At 46.1% G+C, this 21,301-nt stretch overlaps 1 protein-coding gene across 1 annotated transcript in view; it reads right to left on the bottom strand.

The window, feature by feature from the left end:
- Positions 1-21,301, bottom strand: part of ITIH6 (inter-alpha-trypsin inhibitor heavy chain family member 6) — an 84,247-nt gene that overhangs the window by 4,689 nt on the left and 58,257 nt on the right. The window contains exons 9-12 of the mRNA XM_069748191.1: positions 17,378-19,399; positions 13,368-13,442; positions 11,787-11,831; positions 11,101-11,214 (exon numbers count right to left, since the gene is read on the bottom strand). Coding sequence (XP_069604292.1) covers positions 11,101-11,214; positions 11,787-11,831; positions 13,368-13,442; positions 17,378-19,399 — 2,256 coding nt within the window. The remainder of the gene's footprint in view (positions 1-11,100; positions 11,215-11,786; positions 11,832-13,367; positions 13,443-17,377; positions 19,400-21,301) is intronic.

Raw genomic sequence — 21,301 nt, 5'->3', positions numbered from 1 at the left:
GTTTAATTTTATTTAGCAATCTTACACATGGGACTATTCCGATGACAGTATATGCCCATTTTTTAAAGCACACACATATACATTTTTTAACTATGTAATATTTAATAAAGTTTGGTTTTTAACACATAAATTGCTTTCCGACATGCAGCAAATATGCATATATGTATTTTTTCTTAAAACTATTAATTGCAAACGTTTGTCCTTGGAACGGGAATCATATATCCATTTTACCCGGCATATCCACAGTACAGTAGCTGCACCTAAACATACAAACATATATAGAATTAAGGCTAGGGCAGAACAGAGCAATTTAGGGGCAGGGATATAAGCGCTGCCACAAAGTACATAGAGGAGACCAGACGGTGGGTATTAATCCTGATGAAGAAGGTCGTTCACCTTCGAAACGCGTTAGTTACCCCTTTTTGGTCCTAACATCGCTTCGTAGCTTTGTGACATCACATCCGAGCACACGCGAGCAGGTACTGGCAGCCATTTTTTCAGCTGTATCCAGGGACGCCTTCGGCCGGGGCTCCTTTGGTAGTGCACAGTTGAGGCGCTCCCCACTTCTTACCGCTAGTAAGAAGCAACCTACATTCAACCGTCCATTACCGCATAGCCGAACGAAGCACCGTGGATCGTGGGACACAGACAGACATTCACCACACTTAGGGTAAGCGCTAAACACTGCATATACCTGTGTTATTTACAGAACATTAAGGGGTGGCTTCTATCATTGTGTTTTTTCCCTGCACATCATGTATTAGTTTTTTCTTTTACAAGAGTAATATCTAGCGTAATGATTTAAGCAGGGAATTAATCAGTTCCATTGGTTCATTCTCAATGTAGACTCCTTGAACAGTTTACCCCCAAGCTTGGCATCATATACTGTAGTATTGAATCTTTATTCATTTACAGGATTGGTACATGTTCTGTTTAGATTCCAGCAGCTGGGGGCTGTCTCTGTTCTACTAACCCCTTCCCTGGGGTAGTCAGTTTACCTAGTGGTGAGCGCCAGTGTGACTCAGTATTTCTCACGTGTGAAAAAGACTTGCGTGTACTAATAGATCACAGACTGCACATGAGTCAACAGTGTGATGCAGCATCAAAAAAGGCAAACACAGTTCCAGGATGTCTTAAGAGAAGTATAGAATTTAGATCATGTGAAGGAATTATCCCCCTCTATTCCTCCTTGGTCAGGCCTCATCTGGAATACTGGGTTCAGTTCTGGGCACCACATTTTAAAAAAAGATATTGAAAAACTGGAGCAAGTTCAGATAAGAATTTAAAGAAGTTGTCCACTACTATAAAGTTTTTTGGGTTTTTTTCATAAATCTTGCTGTTATGTGCCACTGAAAACATCTACTGTGTTTATTTTAGCAATATTACCTGTTATCATGCTGCAGCAGCACATCTTCAGTGCTGGATTCAACTCTCATGGGGTTAATCGACAACTTCCTTTCTCCTGAGTTATTGTGCTTTAATACTACAAGTTCCAAGATGCATTGCAAAGGGGACTAAGCCTGAACCTACCACACCCACTCCAAAACACACCCAAACCCCTCCCTCCTCTCCCCCTCTCTCTTCAAAAAGATTTGTGGTGTCATTTCTGTCCAACCTCCTCTTTTACATTTGTCCAACCCACACTCCATTACACACAGAAAGATAGATATTAGATAGATAGATAGATAGATAGATAGATAGATAGATAGATAGATAGATAGATAGATAGATAGATAGATAGATACAGATATATCTATATCCATGTTTCTAAACCCCTTCACCCCTGGAGCTTTTTTCGTTTATCGCTCCCCTTCTTTCCAGAGCCATAGTGTTTCCGTCAATTTGGCCATGTGAGGGCTTATCTATTGCAGGACAAGTTCTACTTTTGAGCAACACGATTGGTTTTAGTCGTGTAACAGAAAATGTGAAAAAAATTCAAAGTGTGATGAAATTGCAAAAAAAGTGCAATCCCACACTTGTTTTTTGCTTGGCTTTTTTGCTAGCTTCACTAAATGCTAAGGCTGTGTGCACACATTTCGGATTTGATTGCAGTTCCGCAGCGTTTTTTGCCGTACAGAATTGCATCAAATCCGGAGTGTAGTGCACAACCAATGTAAGTCTATGGGAGCTGCAGACTTGTTGTGCACATGCTGCGGAAAAGGCCAAACCGAAACGCAGCTTTTTTTTTTCTCCGCAGCATGTCACTTCTTTTGTGCCGAACTGCAGCGTTTCTGCACCCTTAGGCCGGGATCACACACAGCGAGATACGGCCGAGTCTCGCAGGTTAAAACCAAGCTCTGGCACGGCACTCTGGAGCGGAGCGTGCGGCCGCATAGCAATACATGGAGCCGTTCGCTCCGCTCCGGAGTGTCAGTGCCAGAGCTTGTATTTAACCTGCGAGACTCGGCCGTATCTCGCTGTAGTGTGACTCCGGCCTTAGACTTTCATTGAGTTGTAAAAAATATCTCCAGTTTTGCTGCGGATGTGGGTCCGAGAAACGCTGCAGTTCAGGAGAAAGGAAGTGTGTGGGCGGTGACCAGGGCCGGACTGGCCATCGGGCACTTCTGGCAAATGCCAGAAGGGCCGGTGCCAGTAGTGGGCCGCTGCACTCTTTCCCCCCTCCTCCCACTGCCGCCGCATTCAACTATACCGGCATCTATGACGCCGGTATAGTTCAATGCAATGATGGAGGAGAGAGCGTCCGCTGACGCTCCCTCTCCCATCATTCCCCGCTCTGCCTCTGACACTGCGGGTGCGCGATGACGTCATATCATCGCACACCTGCTGTGTCCCGGGCAGACTGCAGCCACCGAGATAGGAGCCAGGAGCAGCGCGGGCAAGAGGAAAGGTGAGGAGAGTTTTTTTTTTTTTTTTACTGGACTGTGGAGCCAATTATCGGGGGGGGGGGGGGGGGGGGTGAGATGTGGGTTGTGCTGTATATACCACTGTGTGGGCTGTGCTGTGTATATACCACTGTGTGGGCTGTGCTGTGTATATACCACTGTGTGGGTTGTGCTGTGTATATACCACTGTGTGGGCTGTGCTGTGTATATACCACTGTGTGGGTTGTGCTGTGTATATACCACTGTGTGGGCTGTGCTGTGTATATACCACTGTGTGGGCTGTGCTGTGTATACTACTACGCGAGCTGTGCTGTATATACTACGACCCGGGCTGTGCTGTATACTACTACACGGGCTGTGCTGTATACTACCACGCGGGCTGTGCTGTATTATGCAGGCTGTGCTATATACTATGCAAGTTGTGCTATATTATATGCGGGCTTTGATATACACTATGGGCGGTATATTATATTCTATGGGGGAGGCCGTGTTATATACTATGTGGCTGTGTTATATACTATTACGGGGGTATATTCTATTCTATGGGGGAGGCTGTGTTATATACTATGGGGGGTATATTATATTCTATGGGGGAGGCTGTCTTATATACTATGGGGGGCTGCATTATATTCTATGGGGGCTACATTATATATTATTGGGAGGTGGGCTGCATTATATTCTATGGGGGGCTGTATTAGATTTTATGAGGGATGATTGCATCATACTGTTTGATGGGGCTGCATTCTATTCTATTCGGGCTACATTATATTCTATGGGGGGCTGTATTATATTTATATTCTATGAGGGGTGATTGCATCATACTCTTTGGGAGGGCTGCATTATATTCTTTGGGGGGTTACATTATACTCTGGGGTGGCTGCATTATACTCAGCAAATTCAGATGTAAGGTTACTTTCACAGTTGCGTCGGTACAGGACCGTCGCAAACCGTCGGCCCGACGTACCGACGGACGTTATGCTAAATTTAGCACAACGTGGGCAGCGGATGCAGTTTTACAACGCATCCGCTGCCCATTGTGATGAGCGTGGAGGAGGTGGCGGAGTTCCAGCCACGCATGCGTGGTCGGAAATGGCAGACACGTCGCACAAAAAAGTTACATTGAACTTTTTTTGTGCGTCGCGTCCGCCAAAACACGACGGATTCGTTGGGCGACGGACGCGACGTGTTGCAATCCCTCGCTAATACAAGTCTATGGGTACAAAACGCATCCTGCAAGCACATTTTCAGGATCCGTTTTTTTTCGCCGGATCTTTTTTTTACCGCCAAATCCGTTTTTTCCACCGGATCATTTTTTTGCCGCCAGATCCGTTTTTTTCATAGAGTTGTATTAGCGCCGGAGTGCGCCTGATGGCCACACGTTTCATCCGTTTTTTGCTAGATCCGTCGCTGTGCGTTTTTTCGACGGACCGAAAAAAAACGTTCCTCTGTATGTGTTTTCTGGCGGAAACAGCATTTTTAACGGATCCTGCAAAAAACGGATTAAACGTGTGGCCATCAGGCGCAATCCAGCGCTAATACAACTCTATGAGAAAAAAACAGATCTGGCGGAAAAAAAATGATCCGGTGGAAAAAAACGGATCCTGCGGAAAAAAACAGATCCAGTGGAAAAAACAGATCTGGCGGAAAAAAACGATCCGGTGGAAAAAAACAGATCCTGCAAATGTGCTTGCAGGATGCGTTTTACCCATAGACTTCTATTAGCGACGGATCGTGACGGATGGCTAGACGTCGCGTCCGCCGTGCAACGGATCCGTCGTGTTTTGGCGGACCGTCGGCACGAAAAAACGTTCAAGTGAAAGTTTTTTTGGCCATCGCGCCCGCCATTTTCTAACGCGCATGCGCGGCAGAGACTCCGCCCCCTCCTCCCCGCACTTCAGAATGGACAGCGGATGCGTTGAAAAACTGCATCCGCTGCCCACGTCGTGCACAAATTTCACAACGTGCGTCGGTACGTCGGCCCAACGCATAGCGACGGACCCGTACCGACGCAAGAGTGAAAGAGGCCTTAATGAGTGTTGAATTTAAAAAAAAAAAAAAGCGGAAAAAAACGCCGTGGGCTCCCGCGCAATTTTCTGCGCCAGAGGGGGGAACACCGACGGCCGGGGGCCAATATTTGTAGCCTGCTATGAATACCAGCCCGCAGCTGTCTGCGTAGCCTTCACTGGCTATTAAAATAGGGGGACCCCCCCAAAAAAATGACGTGGGGTCCCCCTATATTTTATAGCCAGAAAGGCTACGCAGACAGCTGCGGGCTGATATTGATAGCCTAGAGAGGGGCCATGGATATTGGCCCCCCCGGCTACAAATACCAGTCCGCAGCCGCCCCAGAAATGGCGCATCTGTGAGATGCGCCAATTCCGGCACTTAGCCCCTCTCTTCCCACTCCCGAGTAGTGGTGGGATATGGGGTAAAAAGGGGTTAATGTCACCTTGCTATTGTAAGGTGACATTAAGCCGGGTTAATAACGGAGAGGCGTCAATAGGACGCCTATCCATTATTAATCCAATAGTAAGAAAGGGTTAATAAAACACGCACACATTCGGAAAAAAGTATTTTTAATATTCTTCATTTAACCATACTTACCATACTTCAGCGCCTGCAAAAAACGTAAAATAATAAACCGTATACTACCTGTCTGCCGTAGTCCAATTAATAACGAGTGTCCCACGACGATCTCCCCTATAGAACAGTGACATCGGGTGATGTCACCGCTCTATAGGAACCTCAGTGACACACTGACAGGAGACAATGGCTCCTGCAGTGCATCATTGAGGTTACTCTAGTTCACTGGTCTCACTTTATGGCATTTGCTGCATGGGAAAATGTCTCACCCAGCAATGGCATAAAGTGAGACTAGGGACTATTTTCTCACAGGGGCGTAGGAATACCTTGTGAGGAATACATTATGGAAGGATACCTTACATTATGGAAGGATACCTTTCATCATTGTGTTGCTGGAGCCCCTGGCAAGCGGTCGCATCAGCTGATGTTCCTGCTCTCCACGGGAGATCGTCGTGGGACACTCGTTTTAATTGGATTTCTGCGCATCAGGGAGTATATTGTTTGTTTATTATTTTAATATTTTTTACAGGTGACAATGGCTTCGGGGAACAAAGTGACAAGTGATGGTGAGTATGTACTCTGTTATATGTACTGTATGTATGTTATATGTATGTACTGTATGTCGCATGTCGTCGCATGTCCCATGACGCATGTCGCATGTACCATGACGCATGTTATCGCATGGTGCATGTCACATGGTGCATGTCGTCGCATGGTGCATATTTGTCGCATGGTGCATGTCACATGTCGTCGCATGGTGCCGCATGGTGCATGTTGCATGTCGTCGCATGGTGCATGTCGCATGTCGTCGCACTGTGCATGGTGCTGCATGGTGCATGTAGCATGTCGTCGCATGGTGCATGTCGTCGCATGGTGCATGTCGTCGCACGTCGTCGCATGGTGCATGTCGCCGCATGGTGCATGTAGCATGTCGTCGCATGGTGCATGTCGCATGTCGTCGCACTGTGCATGGTGCTGCATGGTGCATGTAGCATGTTGTCGGATGGTGCATGTCGTCGCATGGTGCATGTCGTCGCACGTCGTCGCATGGTGCATGTAGCATGTCGTCGCATGGTGCATGTCGCATGTCGTAGCACGGTGCATGGTGCCGCATGGTGCATGTAGCATGTCGTTGCATGGCGCATGTCGCCGCATGGTGCATGTCGTCGCATGTTGCATGTTGCATGTCGCAGCATGGAGCATGTCGTCGCATGGTGCATGTCGCCGCATGGTGCATGTCGCATGTCGCCGCATGGTGCATGTCGCCGTATGGTGCATGACGCATGTCGTCGCACGGTGCATTGTGCCGCATGGTGCATGTTGTCGCATGGTGCATGTCGCATGTCGTCGCATGGTGCATGTTGCATGCCGCATGGAGCATGTCGTCGCATGGTGCATGTCGCCGCATGGTGCATGTCGCATGGTGCACGTCGCTGCATGGTGCATGTCGTTGCATGTGTTGCATGTTGTCACATGTTACGTCACATGGTGTGTGTTATATGTATGTACTGTGTTTTTTTGTTTTTTTTACATTCAACACATTAGCCGGATGATGGGATTACTACTGTCCCATCATCGGCTAATGTGTTACTCGCTGTCACTGTAGCAGGCAGAGCCCGATGGGACTTGTAGTCCCATCGGACGATGCCTGCACACAGAGACGCCGCCGCCACCGCACACTCCAGCACCTTCGGCACAGACCTTCACCGCGCAGACCCCCGCCGTTGCACCGGCCGCCGCACTGGCCGACGACGATGACGCACCGGCCGCCGCTGCACCGGCCACTGCACCAGCCGCTGATGCACCGGCCGCCACGGGACCGGCCGCCGACGCACCGGCCACCGCATCAGCCGCCGATGCACCGGCCGCTGCTGCCGACACAGCACCAGCCACTGCCGCCACCGCACCAGCCGCCAACACGGCACCGGCCGCTGCCGCCGATGCATCGGCCGCCGCACCAGCCGCCGATGCACCGGCCGCACATCTCGGCATATGAGCGCTGCCGACCAGCAGATCCTAGCACAGCCCAGCCCCGCCCGCCCCTAGCACAGCCCCGCCCGCCCCTAGCACAGCCCCGCCCACCCCCAGCACAGCCCCGCAGGCAGCACACAGCCACGCCCACAGCCCTGTCACTCTTTGAGTGACTACTGCCTGTGGAGCCTTGGTCACGCCTGTTGGCGACGTCACGTCAATTTCCAGAGTCTGGAAATTGACGAGACGTCAGCGGAAATTAGCGGTGGCTGCAGCCTAGGGTTCACGTGACCCGGACTCAGCCGCTGCCATAGCGCCGCTCACAGGCGAAAACGGCAACAGAAGGTATTTACACAATTCATTAAGGGGCCCTGGGGGGATACATTGGGGGGTTACATGAAAGTAGTGGAAACCCCTTTAAGGAAATCCCTGATGAACCCCCGAATAACCAAAAGAGGGGGAAATGCGTTGGAAGAAGATGCCATTAAGCTACGTACACAACTGTTCAGGCCATATAGGGTCTATGTATACACAGTGGAGAAAATAGGTATTTGATACACTGCCGATTCGGCAAGATTTCCCACCTTCAAATGATGGAGAGGTCTGTAATTTTTATCATAGGTACACTTCAACTGTGAGAGACAGAATCTAAACATACAATCCAGAAAATCACATTGTATGATTTTTACATAATTAAATTGCATTTTACTGCCTGAAATAAGTATTTAATACAATTGAAAAACAAAACTTAATATTTGTATAGAAACCTTTGTTTGCAATTACAGAGGTCAGACATTTCCTGTAGTTCTTGACCAGCTTTGCACACACTGCAGCAGGAATGTTGGCCCACTCCTCCATACAGATCTTCTCCACATCTTTCAGGTTTCAGGGCTGTCGCTGGGCAACATTGAAGTTCAGCTCCCTCCAGAGGTTTTCTATTGGGTGCAGGTCTGGAGACTGGCTAGACTACGTACTCCAGGACCTTGAAATGCTTCTTACAGAGCCACTCGATAGTTGCGCTGGCTGTGTGTTTCGTGTCATTGTCATGCTGGAAGACCCAGCCACGATTCATCTTCAATGCTCTTACTGAGGGAAGGAGGTTGCTGGCCAAAATCTTGAGATACATGACCCCTTTATCCTCCCTTCAATATGGCAGTCATCCTGTACCCTTTGCAGAAAAGCACCCCCAAAGTATGATGTTTCCCACCATGCTTCACGATTGGGATGATGTTATTGGGCTTGTAATCATCCTTCTTCCTCCAAACACAGTGAGTGGAGTTGATAAAAAAAGTTCTATTTTAGTCTCATCTGACCACATGACCTTCTCAAATGCCTCCTCTGGATCATCCAGATTAGCACTGGCGGACTTCAAAAGGGCCTGGACATGTGTTGGCGTGGGCAGGGGATATTGTGTGCCCTGCAGGATTTTAATCCATGATGGCGTAGTGTGTTACTAACAGTAATGTTTGAGACTGTGGTCCCAGCTCTCTTCAGATGACCAGGTCCTATTGTGTAGTTCTGGGATGATTCTTGACCTTTCTCAGAATTATCCTTACACCACGAGGTGAGATCTTGCATGGAGCCCCAGACCGAAGGAGATTGACAGTCATCTTGTGTTTCTTCCATTTTCTAATAATTGTGCCAACAGTTGTTGCCTTCTCACCAATCTGGTTGCCTATTGTCCTGTAGCCCACCCCAGCCTTGGGAAGGTCTTAGACAGCTGTTTGGTCTTGGCCATGGTGGAGGGGTTGGAGTGTGATTGAGTGTGTGGACAGCTGTCTTTTGTACAGGTAATGAGTGCAGAGTAGGAGGGCGTCTTAAATAAAAACTAACAGGTCTGTGAGAGCCACAACTCCTGCTGGTTGGTTGGTGATCAAATTCTAATTGAATGCAATAAAATGCAATTTCATTATGTAAATATCATACAATGTAATTATATTGTTTTTTTTTATTTTTTAGATTCTGCCTCTCACAGGTGACGTGTACCTACGATAAAAATTACAGACCTTTCCATTCTTTGTAGGTGGGAAAACTTGCAAAATCGGCAGTGTATCAAATACTTACTTTACCCTATGTATATACACAGTTGATATCCATAGGAGCGTGACTATGAGGTATATGGATGCTTTGTGGTGTTAATTGCACTGCCACTTGACTATCATTTATGATATGAAGGATTATTCTTTGTTGTACAAGGACATCATATATGTTTCTTCTTGGACTTTGTTGGGGTTTTTTTCTGGTCAGACTGTTGAAACATATTGATGATATATATACACCCTTCAACCCACTAGTATCTATACTGTATATCCACCACAATGAAAGAGAAAAAGTGATCCGCACCGCTAGAACCACAATAGCCTAGTTTGCCAGCTTGGTGTTTAATACTAAGACGTCGGGTGCTCACCAAGAGAAAACACAGTACTATAAGTCCAAGTATGTAGAAAGCAGAGGTGGCACTCACCAGTCTAGAAAATCCATGCTTTATTGAAGAAACACAAACGGTTAAAACATCTTCAACGGGAGAATGGGAGATGGAGTATGCGAGTCACTACATACTTGGATCTTTATTATATATATTCATATATGTCCATTACATCTTATCTGATCCCCTATAGAGGATGCCTGGTTAGTCAGGGGCAGTCGGCGAGGAGCGGGGGTGCCATACCGTTACACCTTAGGGTTCCAGCCTCCGCTGTCAGGAAGGGAGATAGGAAAGTCTCCCCTCATTTCTCCTCTTTTCTTTAATCACAGTTTTTCTGTGCAGAGTGTGTATTTATTTCTGTATGGATTGGACTTTTAAACTAACTAAATAAAGAAAATGTTGTATATTTTGTTTTGTTATGATCTACATGTATAAGGGCTCCATAGGTTGATTGCTTTGGTTGTTGATTGAGGGGGCTATGTGGGGGCTCATATTGCATGTAGAGGGCTATGTGTGGGCTCACACTATATATAGGGGATGTCGGCATACTTAATTCTGCTCAGTATTAAGTCATACAATTAATATAAAAAATATATAATTAATATGTTGATATTAATATTGAGCCAAATTGATTTCATCCTATTGGTTCGGCCTCCACAACAGTCACGGTCTGTCATGTGGCCCCTTGGGAAAATTAGTCTACCACCCCTGCTCTATTATGTATAGCGCTATATTATTTATAGTGATATGCATAAAAGAAAAAATGTGTGCGGCTCGCTACATGCACGGATATCTCTGTCGTTTTCTACCAGAGCACCTGTGTGTTACTCACATGACCTATCACATGATCTATCAAAGGGGATACATTAGGAACCTGGGGGGCCCACTCCTTCCAAACTGCCCGGGGCCCCGGCTACTCTTAATCCGCCCCTGACTGCAATCGCTAGTCTGCACCTTATATGTCAATTACCACCAAGTTTTCGTATCACCGAAGTGTGAAGAAAGCGAAGTTTTCTATTTAATAAATTAGGACTGACACTATTTAAAGGGGACCCCCGAGCGCGGGAAAACTAAGTGACCCCTTCATTTATTAGCTAGTAGGAGAGCATGTGAGTAGCTTGTTACAAGTTCTAATCTTTTTCGGTTCTTCACCTTTTTTCCAGGTCTCAGTGGCATAATTTGGCTTCATTAAACTTTGTGGCTTATGGGGGAACCTGATCCAGCCACAGAGGGATCAGCGGATTGCATCGAAAGTAGGTAAAGGTACGAGAACGATACCTGTGACCGGATCAGAGAGGAGCTTCAGAATGTCCCCCGGTCGGCCATCGAGAGTGAAGCACAACTTCTCCCGGATTGGAAGCAAGTTCACCACAAAGTGAGGATCGCCATCAACTGCGACAACAGAGTCATAGAAGGTCATGAATATATATTACACTGGGGAACACAATTTTTTAAGAGTTAGGTCAGACAACTGTTCTTAATTAAGTTTTGGATGTTGAATCCAGAAATGATCTCAGTTTTTCTCTATCACGTCAAGTTTTTGAACTATAGGATTATTGTCTTCTCAAAACTATGTAAACTACTGTACCTAAAAAGTGTTTTTTTTTTTATTAAATAGTACAAATATGAACAAAAATGAAATATATAAGAAATAGGCATGACAAAGTTGTGACTACTCTTACAAGTTGCCACGTAGCTCTATATGAGTCGAATTGTAATCAGATAACAAGTCTTATTACAGATATCAGTGCAATTGTGCTTCTCTGGCAGGTAAGTTGTGTAGGAAAAACTTGACGTGCTAGAAAAAATCTGACTACATTTTTGGAATCAGCATGCCAATTTTAGTATAAATCAGCTCAAAAACCTAACTCAACAGAAATTTTTTTCAAATTGTTCCCCTGTATTATTATTTCTCAATTTTTTTTATAAGTTTTAAAATTTAATACGTAATTAGAATTAGTCACCAGATGACATGAAGGTCTGAAGTCCGGGTACTCCGCGGGAAACACCTGAAAATATAAAAAGCAACATTCAGAACATAATGAATCTCAGTGCAGATCTTAGCTGCAATTCCAGGCGTGGCCCATGCACAAGAGTGGCGCTGTTCGTCCTGACCCTTAGTCAAACAACATTGTTCCAAAAAGAAGACTTGCCCCAAGGCAGGGGGCTTCCATTATCCCAATATGACCATGGTGTAAATGTGCACCAGGGGGCCTGTTATGGTACTGTTTCATAGCTCTGTTATGTAGGAATCATACTAAGCACCAGAGATGCCGTGTCCCATGCTGTTTTCCTTCCAGCCCTTGGTTTGCTGTCCGTCCCATGTAGGCGTGGGGCATGGCTAGGCGCCAGCACGCCCACGTGATCATGGAAGGACGTCTCTCTCACGGACTTGGTCGGCATGATGATGGGACGCGGTGCGCATGCGCACTTCAGCCTGGCACTGATAGGCAGCCGTGCGGTCATGGGACCGGAACGGCTTACTATTTATGCCGGACTGACATGTCACTTAAACCACGCCCCCTGAGGAAGCGACACTACGAATATGCAAAACGCGCGTCGGGGTCTATGACGGAGGTTGGAACGTGATTAGGACTTATTTATGGGTAATTATTGCCATTATTTAAATGTATACATGGAGGAATTATGAGCACGAAATATAATACGCAGGTGATGTTGTTGTGCAAGCATGAGGAACTGCAAAGGAAGCCTATTACATAGCATTTTTGAGCTGATACATCATCACCTGGTATAACTTGACAAATGGATTACAAGTGTTCATTTTTTCAGTCCTGCACGCTCTTCCCTGGGTCATGTTTTACACTTTTGGTGTGATTTCACAAAATATTGTATGAGACCCGTGCAATTTATAATGGTTATATTTTTTATTTACTAAATACAAATATTTATTGTTTATAAAAATACTTGTGGTAATCGTTTGACTCAATGTCCTCCTGAAAATTGATTGTTACAAGCACTGTTGCAATTTACTACTTATTAAAATTTGCTGCCATTCTTGTGGTCAGTTTCCTAGGCAACGAACTGTAAACAAAAGAAACGTGTTAATATCTCAAGAACGGCTGCAAATTTTAACAAATAGTAAATTACAAAAATGTTTTCTTTTACAATCACTATCCGACAATATAAATAACTGAAAATGGGAATAACCTTTTGAAGATTGTGGGTCCCAATTTAAAATCTGTACCAGGGCCCCCATATACTAAGTGCCACATTTAATCCTCTTAGTATTCGTTAGGTGCCACAGCTACGTCTGCACCCCCACAGTATAAGAATAGCCCTCATGGAGCTACTATTTGGCACCGTATGGCTGCATTATTTTGGTACTATACTGGTATACAGGTAGCATTACTCTCTATCTCCCATGTTACAAAAGGCAGCCCCAACATGTTCATCCAAGGACCTCCATAACTATTCAGGTGGTCTTGCCCCCAGCTCCTATTTTCTCCTTGTTTCCTATGTCTCAATACTAAACTGATACAATTGCATTGATCTACATAGAACTGATAGACCGTCACAACACTCACTGACATAGTCCATATCCTGTTCCACTATTAGGTCTTCCATGTCATAGTACCCGTCTGCTTCTTCATAAATAGGATCTGCAAAGTGAAGACATCATATTTTTTGCAAGCTAAAAAAAAAAAATATTCTGCAATACCAGAAACAGCCTAAGGATAAGGGGGGCGCTGATTGTAAAATAAAACAGCACGTCCTTTGTAGTCTCAGACTGGTCAGATTTTGGGTTGAGGTAACATGTTTACTGGTTCGGCTACTTCTTTTCACACCTGCCTGCTGACTTGCAGAAGTGGCCGCAGAACACATCGGCAGAGCGGGGAGTTTGCACTGCATACAAAATGTGTTGAGTTGGCAATAGGTGCGATCTGCAAACACAGAACCATTCTGGGGCTTGCAAATAAGCGATTATTGAGGTCATTTAATATTCGCTACCTCCGTACTTTGACAACTTTGACAGTTGTTTGTTATTTTAGCAGATGTTGGCAGTGTGTGCCAACAATATCCCAGCGTTTGCCAATGATGTTCACTGTTTGACAAGGCTTAGGAGGAGGGTCCTCCGGTGGGCACCAGTGCTTACGGACACTTTTGGAACCACTGGACGTGGCATGGACGGCACAGCAGAGGGGCCTCCGCAGGATCATTAATTATTCTGTACCTCCATACATTTACAGGGGGTCTCTACATGAGACTGATGTCCGTTTTAGTAAATATTTGCATTCAGCACGAAATAACAATTCTAGAACACCTTTTTTCAGAGCTCTGCATTGTGCCATTCCTCTATTATTCCTCCTGGAAATGTATAAATAAATGGACAGATGGATGTTACCAGTTGGGGTGTGTGTCCGAAAACAGTAAGCGCTGATGGGACAGCGTCAGGAGTACAGGAACACACCCCTAATTGCTAATGCAGCGCCCCAGAGACCTGGTCGTTGCAGTATGGCACTCTGCCACTAAGGAGAGTGGCGGTACGTCTGATGGCACTAAGGAGTTCTCCTGACAAGGTATCACCAGAACACATTACACTTCACACTCCGGCCACTAGGGGGAGAAAAAGGCTTTATTTATTGGGCCACTCCTCACACTGGTAAAACTATGGGTTGGGGGGGAAGTTAGTCAGAAGCTGACTGGGTTGGAACCAGGCAACATCCCGTGGCAGGGGGTGTTGCAGGGAGAAGGCACAGGGGGGTCCCTGTCAGGCGTGGGAACCTGGCAGGTGCCTAGCGAACAGAACAGAACGTAACGGAACCACGCCTGCACACCCTGCGGCGGTATCCAGGAGAGAGACACGAAGGGAAGGATATTGTGGAACAGTGTAAACGAGATCAAGCACAAAGGAGAGCCAGTAAGAGTCGTGCCGAGAGAGAGAGGCAACATCTTAATTATAGGTTGGCTGTCTACCTTAAATTTCCTAAGACATAGGGGGCAACATTGGGAGAGGGGCGTCTCTAGGGTCCCGGAAGACCTCCAAGCCTTCCCGTCATACGGGTGCGTCCTAGCCAAAACATACTGGGGGACGAGAAACTAGTAACATCTGGAACTGAAGAGAGAGAGAGAGAGCTGTAGAGAACGAACGAACGAGAACAGAAGTTGTGAGGACTATTCCGAATGCTCAGCAGGGTAGGACTACAACACACAGGCGCTAGTGGTAGGCAACAATTTCCATCTGTGAAGGAAACTCTGGATGTGCCCATCGGACCGGCCGGTCTCTGATAGCCCTGTTAAACGTGCTCTGGATTGAGGATCCTGAAGTCTTCAGTAAAGAGGTAAAGAGACTGCAACCCTGTGTCCTCATTATTGCCTGCACCTCACACCATCACCATCCATCTTATTGGGAAGCCCTGGGGACACACTTCACCTGTGGGAAGTTAACCCATCCAGCTGCCATTCCATCACCCCAGTGGACCCCACAGCAGCGTCGGTCACCCTGACCGAACACCACAGGTGGCGTCACGAACCCCTGACAGACTGTACCACCACCTTCATTGGACGCCCCTTAGCAGCGTCGTGGACCGGGTCTAGCCACTGTGACAGCCTCAAAACTGAACCAGAGGGGCCCGGTACCGAGAACCCGTGGCCCTGTGTCTGGCAATCCACTAACACCCAGTTGTCTGTATATTCATACATTCCCAGGAGGACTAACACAGGTACTGCACAATGCAGAGTTATGAGACATGATCATCCATGAAGAATACAAGTATTTAATAAAATAGACAAGCCCTGAGCACTGACAGCTCCTATTTAACATGAATTATTACATGGATTTTCCATCAAATTGTAAGGGGATAAATTGCTGATAGCTGGAGAACCCCAACGGTCCAAGAAAGGGGCTTTGGAATCTTGAGAACATTGCTCTGTATTCCATCATGAATGTAGCAGAGGTTTACATGATGGACCTCTCTACTCCATTTATTATCTACTAGATGGCAGCCCGATTCTAAAGAATCGGGAGTCTAGAATCCATACATACTTTATTTATTCAAATGTAAAAATAATACAATTAATAAATAAATAATAGTAAGAAAGAACAAAAAATGGCTGCACTCACCAGCTCTTGACAATTCTTGTTATTTAAGGTACAGTTACACAGGATCCATGAACATGCTTATGAGGGGAGGGATGAAAGACATCAGACGACAACTTTGCGTGTTGTGGCAAATGCCACAACAACGGTTCTTTGCTTAAGAACAATGTCAGGTAGTAGGAAAATACCCAGTTAATAATAGGCAATAGTTCTTTGCAGGAATGCAGATATTAATAAATAGGCAGTTTATATTGCAGAGAAATTGCTGGGCAATAATGGACAATGTCCTTATGTGGCAAATAATAGAGCAATATACCCAATGTGGCAAAGAAGAGGTTAATAAACGGCAGTCTCTCAGTATAACAGTCAGTGAATAATAGGCAGTATATGGAGAAAACACCAAACAAAAGTTCAAAATTGGTGTGAAAATGTCACTGAACCACTTCACAACTAAATATATATAGTTTTGGTAAATGGTATTATCATTTTTTTTGACGAAATTCGGCAGGAGCTTGAAGAGCAACGTCACTGGGCCCGCCTCCACGCAGTAGAAACTTGCTGTGAGGTAAAAATTCAAAAATCACACCAAAATGGCGGGCGGAGTGTGTCACAGTACGGCACGTTTCTGATTGGTCGCTCGCAGCAGGCGGCAACCAATCAGACACTGGACACTGTTGACGTCACTTATCTCCGGACATTAGCTCCGGACATTAGCTCCGGACATTAGCTCCGGACATTAGCTCCGGACAGGAAGTTGGCACAAATTGCAGGAAGTAGTATTCTAGGCAATTATATATTAGATGGAACTGCTGGAAAAAGTTGAGTGAAGGGCTCTGCTATTTCCAGTTGTCCCATTGACAATGAATGAAGCAGAGGATGGGCATGCGCCTCTTATTGGGTTCTGGGATGCCATTCTTGGGATCGTTAACCGTTCCAAATGGTAGGACCTCCAGTAATTAGCAAGTTATCCAATAAATAGGGCTTAAGGTGCATTTTTTTATCCTAAAAAAAGATAGTATCGTGAGAGAATTCCTTGGGTCCACCAGAGGAAATGACTCTGGTGAATCTTCCTCCATCTATACAGAACATGTGTATGCTCCCAATTGATTGCATTGTCATGTACCCCTGTGCTCAGCGGAGAATCCTCCAATGGGCTAGTCTGACTCTTTCTCATAATACCTTATAATATTTGGCCTGAAAACCTGAGGTAGACACAAAGACAAAGTGAGCCCCTATATAAGAACAGAATATGAGCCCTTTGCTCTTCAATATTTCATCGAGCACCTCTTTGTGTATCAGGCATCAAATTCATGAACTCAGTCCCTTCCATGCAATCTAATAGACAGTCAGAAGAGACTATGAAGGTGGCAGTGGACCCCCCTGACCTGACAGGCTCCTGCACTGGTCACACATATGGTATGTCTTCCCCTGCTGACACCCTCCTTTTGTATAAGAACATGTGTACAAATTCATATGTTCCACTTGTACACAAAGTACCTGCAATTTCCTCAAAAAAGCTGTAAACCGGAGGAGGATTTAGGGATTCCACAAATGATGAATATGAGAAAGTTCCAGGCAGAAGTTCAGTGTCATCAGGAAGAAGAAGCAGCCTCAGGGAAGTGGGGTTCACGGGAACAGACGTCGGAAACATTGTGTGGAACGCCTCTTCCTCCTCATCCCCATCCCATTGATCCTGCGTAACAGGACTGACCGAAGAGTCAGAAAGATTACCAGTCACTGATTCTGGGGCCACTTCTGTGGTTGAGATGTTGGGTCCACTGCTGGGAATCATTGAGATGTTTGGAGATGCAGACGTCATGGTTAGAGTAGAACTGTCTGGACGTGGTGTGGTGGTTGGGGACAGAAGCTTTGGTGTGGTGGATGGGGACAGAAGATTTGTCGTGGTATTAGGGGAGAAAGGCTTTGATGTGGTGTTAGGGGACAGAGTCATTGGTGTGATGTTAGGGGAGAGAGGCTTTGGTGTGGTGTTAGGGGCGAGAGGCTTTGGTGTGATGTTAGGGGAGAGAGGCTTTGGTGTGGTGTTAGGGGAGAGAGGCTTTGGTGTGCCATGAGGGGAGAGAAGCATTGGTGTGGTGTTAGGAGAGAGAGGCTTTGGGGTGGTGTTAGGAGAGAGAGGCTTTGGGGTGGTGTTAGGAGAGAGAGGCTTTTGTGTGGTGTTAGGGGAGAGAGGCTTTGGTGTGGTGTTAGGGGAGAGAGGCTTTGGTGTGGTGTTAGGGGAGAGAGGCTTTGGTGTGCCATGAGGGGAAAGAAGCATTGGTGTGGTGTTAGGAGAGAGAGGCTTTGGGGTGGTGTTAGGAGACACAGGCTTTGGGGTGGTGTTAGGGGGCACAGGCTTTGGGGTGGTGTTAGGGGACACAAGGGAATTGTGGTGGAAATTTGATTGAGTAGTTGGAAGTGATCTAGAGGCAGAGGCCATAGTTGTTATCTTTCCTAAGACACCAGCTGTGGTTGTTCCAGTAGATACAATTGCTTGACCTCTGGTTTCTGCAACTTGAGAAATTGTTGATTGGCTTGATGTGGTTGGCCTGGTTGTGCTTAGTTTGGCCGGTGTTCTGGATGTTTTATTGGCCTGCTTTGTGAGTCTGGTGACAGTAGTGGCCTTGGCTTTTACTGGAGGAATACTCGGAGGAGACGCTGTAGTACGGGAGGGCATTGCAGTCAGCTGAGTTGCAGTACTAGGCATTGAAGTAGTAGAAGTAGTGGTTGCTGGAGTTGTTTTTGGCTCATATGGATCATCAGGCTTTACAATGATCAGGGAAGTGACTGGTGTCACAAAGTTATACTTAAGGGACAAGTTGGTAGCTTTTTCAGTGAGTATCTTCCGAGCGATAGTATCGTTGGCCTTGAACCTTGCCTGCAGTAAGTCCTGAATGGTGAAATAGGCCCAAAGCCTTTGGACAAACCACTGAATTTCATCCACATTGCCTGAACATCCAAAACTGGATTGTGTGGCATTGTCCTCCAAAGTGATGTCATTTTCCAAGCTGATCTTCTCTTTCTGGTCATGGGCAGTCATCCTAACCTGAAGGTTCTTGGAGCCAGATTTTAGTTTCCCAGTGACGACCAACTCAGAGCCGTCAAAATAGTTGGGGAAAAGGGTCTGAGTTACATTTTGAGCTGTTTCTCCAATGTAAGCTAACTCGATATCAAAGAGGAGAGGACTCGCAATCTCATCGTAAAACCCTTTGAGCTGCAGGGTGGCATCAGAATACTCATAAATGCGGCGCGCTATACCGCGGTTCTCCAGGGACAGTCTGCGCATTAGGCTGTAGTCCGCATCCTCACCAAATGCCAGGCAAAACAGTGAGATGGTTCCCTTGAGAGCCTTTTGAGCATTTTGAAGTATTCGGGTGGATGCAGTAACTCCAGAGGTGGCCTCTCCATCCGTCAGGAAGATGATGAGAGGTATCTTTTGCTTTCTTCCACCTCTCTCCAGTTTAGGCAATGTCTGGTTGAAAATGGAAGCAGCGGCCAAGATTGCAGCATTAATATCAGTCCCTGAGAAGACACAATATTAGTTTTGGTCAGTGCTTCCATAATTTTGTCTCTGCAAATTCATCATTATCTTATTTGCCACTATCTTATCCAGGAAAGTCATTACAAAAGCTATGTAATGCTATCACTGACAACAAGTATGCTGCCTATTCCATATATTTAACGGGACTGTTAAAGAAACTGTGTTATACTGTCTGACTGTCTTATAGTGCCTGACTCAAAAATAAGTTCTGGTCTGCACCCACCAACATCCCAACATCTCATTAGGCAAAACATAGTGAATCAATTTTAACTGGAGTACGCCTATACAATGCTTTTCCAAATGATGACCCCTCTTTCTAATACTTTATTAGGGTTTCCGGATTAAAGGGATTGTCCCCTTTTTTACATATTTGGTATTTGCACAGAATATGTCATGAATTTATGATACAATTGGGCCACATAATTATCTCGAAAACGAGGCCCCTTCACACTCCTTCCAGGAATTTATTGGTGGCCATTAACTGATGAACGAATATACTCGTTACTCGAGATTTCTCAAGCATGCTCGAGGGTCCTCCAAGTATTTTTTAGTGCTTGGAGATTTAGTTTTTCTTGCCGCAGCTGAATGATTTACATCTGTTAGCCAGCATAAGTACATGTGGGGGTTGCCTGGTTGCTAGGGAATGCCCACATGTACTTATGCTGGCTAACAGATGTAAATCATTCAGCTGTGGCAAGAAAAACTAAATCTCTGAGCTCTAAAAAATACTCGGAGGACCCCCGAGCGTGCTCGAGAAATCTCGAGTAATGAGTATATTTGCTCATCACTAGTGGCCATGTATGTGTAGGGGGTCAAAGAGACTTCCCTGTATCCCAAACATGTCTCGGTTAAGTGACTACTTTATTGGTCTGTAAATATTGTCATGTATACCTTATATGTCTTGATGTGTTCATGTTGCCCTGTATGCTGCTATATGTATATAGAACGTTAGGGAAAGCGTAGTACCTAAGTCGGTCCATAAGAGGGGCACGTTAGGATTAGCTAGTTTAACCCTGTAAATAGTTAACATAGGAGGAGCTAACTGACGGAAAGTCGGCGAGCATCCGGCATTAGGACAGTAGGGCCTTAGAGCCCGGACAGGGCGGTTAGCTCCGCAACTGTCACACTGCAGCACTGCAGGTAAATGCAAACTCCACTAGATGGCAGTAGAGTGGAGAGAGGGCTGAAATCCTGCTCAGAGCAGACCAGCAGAACTGCAGAGAGGCTACCACCAGGTCGCAGCAGAATAGTCAGACAAGCCGGGTCAATATCAGAGAGTAGCATAGTACCAAGGGGAATCTCCCAAACACAGAGTCAGAGGAGCGCCAAAAGGTCAGTACCGGTCTGTAGCAGAAGTACCAGAAGGAAGAGACAGAATCAGGTCAGAGCCAAAGCAGAGTCAAGTATCGGGGAATCCAAACACACAGGGACACACAGAGTCGGGGCGGGAAGAGAGGAATGAACAGAAACGGGCAAAGACAGCTACATGCAGCAGGGCAAATCAGGGTCTCACCAGAGCCAACTACACATGCCATAGGCAGGAAATATAACTGGCACTGCCTGTAGGATGCAGTGCAGAGAAATAGTAGACCTGACACCGGAACGAGGCAGAGAAAGTTTACCCCTGACATGACCGGGAAAGGAGAGACAAGACCCAAAACCAGGTCTGGATCATGACAGCAACATTTTATGCTAGAAGCCCAGTCATCCATGGCCAGCAGGCCCGAAATTGCAGCAGCTCAGGAACGCAGATGGCTCTATTATGTGGCCACTTACTTTGTGGGCAGATGCCCTTATTGTTGTGAACAGGTAATTCAGAACCACAATGGACCTTGAAGTTCAGAGCACACAAGGTGACCTGACATTTACCAAAAACATAGGAC

This window comes from Ranitomeya imitator, chromosome 2 (genome assembly GCF_032444005.1).
Source record: "Ranitomeya imitator isolate aRanImi1 chromosome 2, aRanImi1.pri, whole genome shotgun sequence".
In the NCBI taxonomy this organism is placed as follows: domain Eukaryota; kingdom Metazoa; phylum Chordata; class Amphibia; order Anura; family Dendrobatidae; genus Ranitomeya; species Ranitomeya imitator.
The sequence above is the reverse complement of the archived record's forward strand: the minus strand, read 5'-3'. Positions and strand labels throughout refer to the sequence as shown.